Genomic DNA, 10,707 nt, shown 5'->3' with positions numbered 1-10,707 from the left:
CCTAATCCTTAAAATTGAGTTTTGAGCATTCTTTATATATTCTGTTCTTTATATATTTTATCAGATTTGTGATTTACAAATATTTTTCTCCCAGCCTAGGCTTGTCTTTTCATTCTCTAAGCAGTGTCTTTCACAAGGAAAATAATTTTTTTAATGTTGAGGAAGTCCAGTTTATTGATGTGATCCTTACAGAAACAGACATGGAGGTAGACATCTACCATTCTTTTTAACTGTCTTATGTCAGAACACCTTTACTATTACAAGAAATATTCTCCAAAAGTGGGATAAAAGGCAAAAAGAGAGCCACATGTTCTTTCAAAGAATAAAATAAAAATCCATGAGTCTATAGTGATATAAGCAAATCAAAGAGAGGAACCAGGGATGACTCCTGGGATTTGGATGGAGCAACTGGGTGGTTGATGTGCAGTGAGGGAAAAGGAGTCTGAACAGGGGAAATCAAGAGTCCTGCTTGGAATGGGTTAAGTTCAAGATACACATTGGGCATCTGTTCGATATCAAGTCAGCCATTGGATAGGAGGCAAGAGCAGAGGGCAAGGTCAGGTATGGGTGGTCCACAGATGCTCATGCACAGCAGAAGAGCCAGCTGGAAACCCCCTTCCACCCCGAAACTCCAGTCCCCTTCCAGCCACCCCTATGTCTTTCTTCTTATCCAAGCTTCTGTACAGGGTGGTCTTCACTCTTTTTTACCTCATTTCCCAAACCACAAAATAAGGCTTCCACCCACAATGACGTATCCAAACTCCCCCGACAAAGTTCCCAGTAACGTCATGTCATCAAACCAAGTGCATCACCTCAGCCTTTATCTCACTTGACCTATCGGTGGCATATGGTGGTGACAATCATATCCTCCTCCTTGAAAACCACTTTCATCTTGTTCCATGACTACATGCATTTCTTTCCCTGTTGAGAGTTCCTTCTCAGAGTTCCAGACTAAGCCATCTTCTGCTGCCTGTTCCATTAATGGGGTGTGCCCCAGGGCACCACTGTTGACCTGCACATCTCACACTGATCATCTCTGGTAGGTTTACAGTTTTATCCACCACAATGTACAGACAGCACCCAAATTTATGTCTCTAGTTCCTTCCTTCAAGTTCCAAATATGAATATCTAAGGGCCCGCTGTACTTCATCACCTGACTGTTCCCTCTCACCATGTCAACACTGAATGCTTTACTTCACAAGTCTTGTGATCCTCTTTTGGTGGCACTGCCATCTGTCCAGTTGCCCAAACCAGAAACCTAGGTGATGTCCTCAACTCTCCCCTTTCCACTAGTCCCGTATCCTACCGATCGCCATCTCTCTGAGGAATACCGCCTATGGATTTCTCCCATCCATCCACATCCTTTCATCTCTACTCTCACTGTTACCCTGGGTCCGATCCTCGGCTTCGATGTCCTGTGTGAGGCACAGGCAGGACACTCAGGTGGAGATGTCCCTGAGAGGGCTGGACACTTAGCCCTGGCGTTTGAAGGAGGGAGCCAGTGAAGTGTGAGGGACATAGGCCAAGGGCGGGGTCTTCGGAGACATGTCCAGTAAAGGGCCAAGCAGGCAGGTGATCGAGTCTGAGAAGGCCCAGGCAGAGAGGCAAAAGGCATCAAGATAATGTTGTCATGGAAGGAGAGGGAAAAAGAGATTTTCAAGAAGGAGGAAGTGGCTGGCATTATTTCATGTCAAGGAGGGGTCAAGTAAAATTAAGCCAGCACCAGGAGGTCACTGGAGACTATATTGGTTCTCTACAGCTGCCGTATACCATAAAAGTAGCAGTTTAAAACCACAAAGCTACTGTCTCGCAGTTTCTGTGGGTCAGAGGAATGGCATGGTGTAACTTTGCTCAGGGTCATGCCACGCTGAAGTCAAAGTATCAGCCGGGGCTACAGTTCTTATCTGGGGTCCAGGGTCCCACCTCTCTGGTAGTTGGCCAAATTCATTCCTTCTCATGCTTTCCCCGGGCCTCCTCCAACTTCAAGCTAGCAATGGCAGTTGAACGTTATGCTTTGAGTCTGACTTTGTCTTCTAACTTCATCTATGTTTTCAAGGGCTTATGTGACTACTTTAGACCCACCTGGTAATATCTTAAGGTCAACTGATTAGTGACCTAAATTCTATCCGTGAAGTCCCTTCTGCCATGTAATATAATATAATTATGGGAATGAACACCAGAGGGTAAAGTCATGGTGTCAAAATTCTGCCTTCTTTGGACTTTGCTAGAGGATTTTGAATAAATTGTTAGGGTGAAAACCATATTGTGGTGGTTTGGGAACTGGGGTAAAAGTGAGTGTAGACCACCCTGTCCAGAAGCTTGGATAAGAAGAAAGACACAGCAGTGGCTGGAAGGGGACTGGAGTTTCGGGGTGGAAGGGGGTTCCTGGCTGTCTCTTTTGTTGTGCATCGGGTTCTACGGACCACCCAGACCTGACCTTGATCTGTGCTCTTGCCTCATATCCAATGGATGACTTGAATAGATGCCCAATGTGTATCTTGAACTTAACTCATTCCAAGCAGGACTCTTGATTTCCCCTGTCCAGACACCTTTTCCCTCACTGCACATCAACCACCCAGTTGCTCCATCCAAATCCCAGGAGTCATCCCTGGTTCCTCCCTTCATCTCCACATCCGCCCACCAGCCAGTTTTGTAGACTTAATCTCTATCTACTCCAGTCCCAACCACCATCATCTCTCACCCGGACAGCTACATAAGCTTGTAATTGGTTCTTCCACTCAATCTTGGATTCACACAATCCACTCTCCGTTCGGCAGCCTATCTCTTTCTTACTTCTCAAAGTAACTCAGATCCTAAATTTCCATACCTACAAGCATCCAGTGGTGCCTCATCACACTTGAAATAAAATCCAAGTTCCTTATCATGGCCTAGCAAGGACCTCTATGCCCTGGCCTCTCCCCACCTCTCCACCATCCTCCCCTTCTCTCACTTCAACCTAGCTACCCTGACGAGCTTCCCGTTCTTGGCCACATCAAGCTCACTTTTGCCTGAGAACTTTGGCACCAGTGTCTGCTCTGCTTGGGGTACACTCTCTCCAGATCTTCTGATGGCAGGCTCCTCATCTTTCAGATCTCAGCTTAAATGTCACCTCCTCAGAGAGACTGTTCTTGATAGCCTGACTTAAAGTATCTCACCCATCACTCTAACCATCACCTTGTTTTGTTTTTATAGCTCTTCTCATCCCCTGATACTTTCTTGTTTATTAACATTATTTATTATCTGTGAGGGCAGGAACCTTGTCTGACTTCTTCAGCATCATTCCTGAGGCTCTGGAAGAGTGCCTGGTCAAAGTTGACACTCAAAATATAAATAAGTGATTTCAACAAATAACTTTTGAACATGGATTCTGGTTCCAGGCTCTGTGGTCACAAAGATACTGTTGAGAGTTCAATGATGTTCAAAGCCAAGTGCAGTGGAGATGGAGTCTTTGACTCACTACATTCACAGGGCTGGCCCCACACACTGCCATGGGCATGCTTCAGAAATTTCCAAACATAATACATTTTCAAACCTCATGCCAGCTTAACACCTACACACCTGCACCATGACCCTGTGCAGAAATTCCCTGTGGGGCCCTGACCCTCATCTCCTGTAAGTCCCTTGTCCTAGAGGGTTGTGCCATCAACCCTGGACTTCAAAATTTTTTCTAGTCAAATCGACAAGCTCTTTCCAAGAAGAAATGGCAAAGATATATGTGCCTTCCTGTGTGTGCCTGTGTGTGTCTATACTGAGTCAGGCATCTGCCCAAGTTGAGGGTAACCTCAGCACTTCCTTCCAGCCCTGCTTTCACCCAGCCTTGGGTAGCAGAAATTTGAAAGTGTTTTTTGGAGAAAATCTGAGCAATGATTTCGCCATGGGCGGGACATCGATCGCTCTTCTTCCTCATGACTGGCCCTTTATATATGTCCTGAAGACCACTGCCAACTCATCTGGCTCAAGAAGCTGCTGTCGAGGCAGACGCGCTCCCCCACCATGGTCTCCCACACAGGTACCGCGGCGTCCTGCTGTCCGCTCCTTCTTGGGCACAGTCTTGCCTCACCAGATCTAGGGGAAGCCTCCAGAGGGGCTACAGCAGTGGTTGCTCAACAGCGTCTGAAGTGGCTGAAGCGGGGCGGGTGGGGGTGTCGGGCCCAGTACCTCACAGCATCATTCTCTCTCTCCAGGACCTGCCAGGCTTGCCCTGTTCCTGCTCTGCTGCATGGGGACCTTGCTGTCCTCCCATATGGTTCTCAGGCATCGGCTACCACCCAGGGACGTACGAAAAATCGTTTTGGAATTACAGCCCTTATCTAAAAAACTTTTGCAAGACTATGTAAGTGCCCTACAAATTTTTCTAAGCCATTTCTTTAAAATGCGTCCTATTGTCCCCACAAGAAGTCTACCCTTTATAGACACGGCTGTGGACATGCTGGGCCATGATGGAGTTCTTATGAGGGTGGGGTTCAGAGGCAGGGATGAGACTGGACAGCCAAAAACTCAATCGTTTCTCTTGTGCTGTAGGAATGGGGGTAGTAGACTTGTTCATCCCTAAGGTATTTGGCTCCCAGTAATATTCAGTGAGTTCTCCTGCCTGTGGCTTATCCCTAGAGGTGGTCCATCTTGCCCACCCATTCAGGAGCCCACCAATGAGTGGCAAATGCCAGCCTAAGTTGTAAACAATATCCCAGTGAATTCAAGATGCTAAAATCCTCACGTGGGTCACAGAGTCTCTTGCTGCAGAGAAGGGCAGTTAACACATTAGGCGTCTGCTTGCACAGTACTTTATTTTTTAATTAGGGCCCAGTCTACTTCTAGCAGAGGTTCTGCTGCGCCCAACCCCATCGGCAGGAAAATATGAGGCTGAATGAAAGTGAATACTTTGTCATTTTCTCAGGGTTGTGATCAAGATAGAACCTCTCAGGCAGCTTTGATTAAACAAACAAATAACAACCAAACTGCACAGTTCTTGAAACTGGCCTTGCCCTCCCCTTCCACCCTGGCACTTAAACCTTAGCCTTGGTTTTTATAGACACAAAGGCAGAGGCTGTTATCAGCAGAGCAGAGGTGACTCGGCAGTTCAGGCTGGTGAGGCGCCCTTAGCACTCCTATTGAACTCAGAAGTTCTTAGTCTGTGGGAAGAGGGCAGCCCAGGGCACGGTCTGGAGTCCTTGGTGTGTTTGGAAAGACTCCTTGGCATCTTGGAGGCCTTTCCAGACAATAGGTGGGGGGATATAGTGGCTTTAGCAAGAGTCACAAAGGGGGAAGGAGCAGCATGGAAATACAAGTGCACTCCTAGTGCTCACCCTTCTGAGCCCCCAGCAGCTAAGAACAGACACAGGAGGCCTGCAGGCCCTGGGGCAGAGGAGGCAGGGTGAGCAGTGGGGATCAGAACAGGCTTCAGAATTGCTGCCTGAGGGGTGTGGAATCCTGGGTCTACCACTTGATCTTGGTTTCAGCTCTGCCAACTGAGTTTTAGTGTCCTCTGGGAATGGGGATAGGGACCATCATAGCTTCTCAGGGTTGGCACATGCATCTGCTGAGATGGCAGCTGGGAAGGACTCGCCTGGGCCATCCACAGAGGAGGCATCAGACATCAGCTGTTGGGATTTCTCGCTGTTATTGCAAATCTAACCCACACCCACTTCTCCCCCTTGTTGCGCAGCTGAATAAAGAAATGGGAGTGCCAGAATCCAGCCGTTACCCGCTGCCGTGCTTCACCTCTGACTCCCAACAGCCACACAGCATCAACAGCCGGGCCATCCTGCCTTACTTCAAGGCAATCAGACCATTATTAAATAACACTGATATCAGCGAAATCATACAACAGCTCGACAAGCTCAAATTTCATCATGCACCAGAAACAAAAATTTCTGTGCCCACGGATACCTTTGAATGTAAAAGATTCATCTTGACTATTTTACAACAGTTTTCAATGTGTGTGGAACGTACATTGAAATCAATGAACTCAGGAGCCCAGTAATTCATCTGAGGCCATCCAGTAGACCCTGTTCCTTTTGGAATGGCAGAAATGCAGGGAGTCTTAAAAACGGGAGAGTGACAGCTAAGTGAGAGAAGTCTGCTGTGAGTTGTCAAGTAAATTATTCCAATGAATAATCTCAATGAATTCCCAGATGGGCCAGTCCTGGGAGGACTTACTTATAAATGTATGAATCGATTTGAAAAAGATTCCAAGCTATGTCATTGTTATTAGTCTTGGTATTTCTAGAATGTTTTTCTTCTGCACATCTAAATTTTACTTATTCTCATTATACCCTTGTGAGGGCAGGAGGTGGCAGTTATATTAATTTATTGATATTTATTGCATTGAGAGTTGTTAATGCTCCTTGGAGGAGCCCTTTAAACCTATTTAATAAATTTCATTAAATTTTTCTTATGATCTGTTTTGGATTTTTGTGAAGGAGTTTGAATGAGTAGCTGGGAATCCAGGCTGGGTGGTGGTGGGGCTGATGGTATATGAGATACACTGGGAAAAGATACCACCTCTGTCACTGCTGTTCCTCCCCACTGGATAATAATTCCAGCAACTGCAACCATTTATTGAAGATTTATTTCCATTATGCCAGGCCATGCAAGTACCACTACTGTCCTCTTTTTATAGGAAGGCAAGAAGTTATTTTTGTCACATGCTCAAGGCCATACGGCTGTTAAGTGGTAGGACTCAGATTCAAGCTTGCTCGCCACATCTCTGCCCAGCCTTTGTCCCTTCCTGGGCAGAGACGGGGTCTTAGAGGCACTGAACATCATGCCTGGCAAAAGGCAATCATTCCAGTGGCTACTGCATGGCTCCCCACTGGACATCCAGAGCCTCTGCTCCTGCAAAGACCTGTTCCATCATTTCATCAGTGACTTCTTTCATTGACAGGGCCAAAGAGTTTATCAGTTGAATAAATGTTGAGTCCAAAGCTGTAAATGGTTCTTAGAGATCATCTGGACCAATGGTTCTCAAAGCGCTGTCTCTGGACCAGCCGTATCAGATCACTGGGCAACGTGCTTAGAAATACAAATCCTTGCACCCTACCCCAGTCCCACTGAATCGGGCACTTTAGAAGTGCAGCCAGCAATCTGTGTGTTAGTGAAACTTCCCTGTGATTCATATGCACACTCAAGTCTGAGAACCACCGATCTTGAGTTGACCAGCACCTTCACCTTCATCTTATTTTAGGGGAAACTTAGGCCCAAAGAGAGTGTGATTTGCCAGACTTCCCATATGAGGGGGGTGAGGTTAGGACTCTGAGATATGCAACTCTGCCTTGGATTTCTTCTCATTCTTACTCTTGTGAGTATTTCTACTCTAGTCTCTAATCAGGCTTTTAAGTTCCCAAACACCCTAGCTTCCAATGGCAATGTTTTGGTCAATCATTCCAAAAATAGCCACTGTAGTGGACAGCTATGATTCTCTTTGACTGTCCTATATCAGAATATCTTTACTATTATTAGAAAAATCCTCCAAAACTGAGAAGGCAATGAGATGACCATATGTCCTTCCAAAAACGTAATAAATACGCACTAGTCTGTAGTGATATAAATAAATAAACGTGGAGAAGGGGCGAACGTTCCTTACAGAAAGCCAATTAATGAGCATAGGAGGCATGAGGGAAACAGAAAATCACCACCAGAACCCTCAGAAGTCACTGCTGCAGGCGAGATCCACCTGAGAATGTTAACTCTTGGCAAAACTTAAAGAAGAAACAGGAAATTTGCAAAGCCTCAAAGCATCTTCCCCCAAATATTTACTAAATCATCCTGGCGGGCTTAACTGGATGTCCCCCTCCAGGGGGTGGAGCTGAGCTCCGGCCCTGGACAGTGGGCTGGACTGTGACTGCAGAGCCCAGCAGGGAGAGAGCAGCTCAGAGGCGGGCCAGGCCCACAGCAGCCCTCAGGGCACTGGTCAGGCCCTGCCTGGGGTGGGGGTGGGGGGTGGGGGGGTGTCGGGAAGGCGGCTCCTCACTCCAGCTCTTCCCCCCAAGCCACGAGCCCCGCCCCTCATGAAGCTAGGTGGAGGGGCAGTCTACCAAGCCCCTGGCCAGTACTCTCGCAAAGACCAGAACCTCCTCAGGGTCAGGAGAATCATGGGAAGATGGAGATGCTGTCACAGCTTGGAGACCAAGGAGACACAGTGATTCCATGCAGTCTGGGAGGGGATTCTAAAAAAGGGACAATAGTGAAAAAATGGCAAAAATCCAAATTAAGACTTTAAGGGTGTTAATGTCTTAGTTTTGATAAACATACCACAGTTACGGAAGACATTCATGTTTAGAAGCTGGGACAAGGGTATATGAGAACTCTGTACTATCTATAACTTTTTCTGTTTGTCTAAATTTATTTCAAAATAAAACATTAAAAATATCCTGTTCCTCAGTCACACCAGCCACGTTTTAAGTGCCCAGTAGTCACATGTGGCTGGTAGCCCCTATGCTGGACTGCACCAACATAGAATGTCTCCATTGTTGCAGAAGCTTCTGTTGGACCTCACTGCTCTCGGAGAGTGAGACTGTATTTGGCATGATTTATTATTGATTAGGTCCCAGAACAGGTGAGCTTGTAGAAGATTAATAAGATGCAAATGATTTCTACCAAGCGGAGAAGAAAGCCCCAGAGGTGGTTTTATTGACTGTAGGACATTAACCAGTTGAACATCTACCTTAGCATTTCATTCCAGCATTCATTTTCTTCCCTGCTGATGGGTAGACAGATGACTGAGATTAGCTGCCTGTGTTGTCCTTTGAATCAGTTGTGCTGTGTTGATTCCTTCATTGATGAGGTGACTAAAACCTGGCACCTGAGCTACCTGGAACTCAGCTAACAAGAACTCTCAAACAGAATTTCTTTTGGTGACAATCTGCCAACACCTAGAAAAGGGCAAAAAGATAAGCAGATCTCAGCACTTTGTGATAAATCTGACATTTACTAACATCTTCCACCAAATGACTTCTGTGGCATATCTTGCAATCTAAATACTTCAAAATGATGACTTAAATAAAAATCGGTGCTGCTGACTCACAGAGGAAAGGAAAACAAATAATCAAGGGTCACAAAAAAGCAGAAATGAAAAAGATGATATGGCTGATTTATTTCAAGGGGAACTTTGGGAGACTGAGTAAAAGCTTAAACTTGCCCAATTTATAAAGGAAGAACAGGGACTCTAAGGCTGTAAGAAAAACATTTTCAAGGATTGTCATTTTATTATTCTGGAGAATTAAGAGATGAGAGGACAAATAAAAAGGAAATAGAAGAGGCAATCAGATAATGAGAAAGAGAAGAGAGAGAAGAGAAAGAAATGCTTAAATGTAAGATTAGAAATCAAATAGCCAGTAAATGTGAAACGACGCTAAACCTCACTGGTAACCAGGCCAAGCAAATAAACAAGAGGTCCTATTTTCTGCCCATCAAAGCAGCAGAGGTTTTACAAGTGATAAGGCTTGATCATGAGGTTGTGGAGAGGAAGGTCTACTTAGCTGCTTTGGAAATCGGTGGCCATCTTATAAAAGGACTCTGCCCCCACAGCCACTAGCCCTCTGCGGACACTCTGCCCTAAGGTGATTTCCTCAGGAGGTGGAAACGTCCAAAGTAAACACCCAAACAAATGTGGAGGCACCTGGTCGGCCCGGATCACATGAGGAACAGGCTCTATGAGGGGGACCGCCAGGCAGCAGGCTACCCAGCAGCAGAGCCTGTGAGGGCAGTGGGGCAGCAGCGGGCTGGGGGGCAGGCCGGGCCCTGCTGAAGGGAAGAGGGAAGGAAGGAGGGTCGGGAGCAGCCTCTCAGACTGAAGTGCATTTCTAAGAGGGTTTGCAAGACTGTCAGGAAATCCTCGAGTCACTTCTCAGGGGAAACTTGTATCTCTCAAGAATGAGCCAGCCCAGTGTTCCTGCCACACTGTCATCGGCTGGGATAGGTCTGGGGGAGGCAAGGCCCTGCACTGGGCTGGTGGTGCGAGCAGAGCAGTGGGGGTCCCTCAGTCCATTATGCTTCCCAAAGCAGGACACCTGAGAGGCACATTTCATGGCTGCCATATAACCCAAATGACTAATATTAAGGAAATCGTTTAAAAACCATGGTGTCTCATATAATGTGGCATTGTGTGGTCATTCAAAATTATTTTCTCAAAGAATACTTAATGATATCCTAAATTGTTACAAACATAATGTTTATAAAAGCAAGATACAAAACCATATCTATGGCAATATGGAGGTTCCTCAAAAAACTGAAAATAGAAATACCATTTGACCCAGAAATTCCACTCCCAGGAATTTACCTAAAGAAAACAACTTCTCAGATTCAAAAAGACATATGCACCCTTATGTTTATCGCAGCACTATTTACAATAGCCAAGAAATGGAAGCAACCTAAGGTGTCCATCAGCAGATGAATGGATAAAGAAGACATAGTACATATACACAATGGAATATTATTCAGCTGTAAGAAAGAAACAAATCCTACCATTTGCAACAACATGGATGGAGCTAGAGGGTATTATGCTCAGTGAAATAAGCCAGGCGGAGAAAAACAAGTACTGAATGATTTCCCTCATTTGTGGAGTATAACAACAAAGCAAAACTGAAGGAACAAAACAGCAGCAGACTCACAGACTGCAAGAAGGGACTAGCAGTTACCAATGGGGAGGGGTGTGGGAGGGTGGGTGGGAAGGGAGGGATAAGGGGACTGAGGGTATCGTGATTAGTACAC

At 46.0% G+C, this 10,707-nt stretch overlaps 1 protein-coding gene across 1 annotated transcript; it reads left to right on the top strand.

Annotated features, from left to right (window-relative positions):
* Positions 1–3,993: 3,993 nt before the first annotated feature.
* IL31 (interleukin 31) lies at positions 3,994–5,980 on the top strand. The gene is made up of 3 exons (XM_036929333.1): positions 3,994–4,009; positions 4,185–4,333; positions 5,663–5,980. The coding sequence occupies exons 1-3, from the start codon at positions 3,994–3,996 to the stop codon at positions 5,978–5,980; spliced, it is 483 nt and encodes a 160-aa protein (XP_036785228.1).
* Positions 5,981–10,707: the final 4,727 nt, after the last annotated feature.

Source organism: Manis pentadactyla, chromosome 14 (assembly GCF_030020395.1).
Source record: "Manis pentadactyla isolate mManPen7 chromosome 14, mManPen7.hap1, whole genome shotgun sequence".
Classification (NCBI taxonomy): domain Eukaryota; kingdom Metazoa; phylum Chordata; class Mammalia; order Pholidota; family Manidae; genus Manis; species Manis pentadactyla.
Note: the sequence above shows the minus strand (reverse complement) of the source record. Positions and strands in the feature narration are given on the sequence as shown.

Bases quoted from the DNA above. Each gene is read 5' to 3' on its own strand.
- IL31 (XM_036929333.1), top strand. The intron at 4,334-5,662 runs GTAAGTGCCCTA...CTTGTTGCGCAG, and splicing joins AAAAACTTTTGCAAGACTAT to CTGAATAAAGAAATGGGAGT.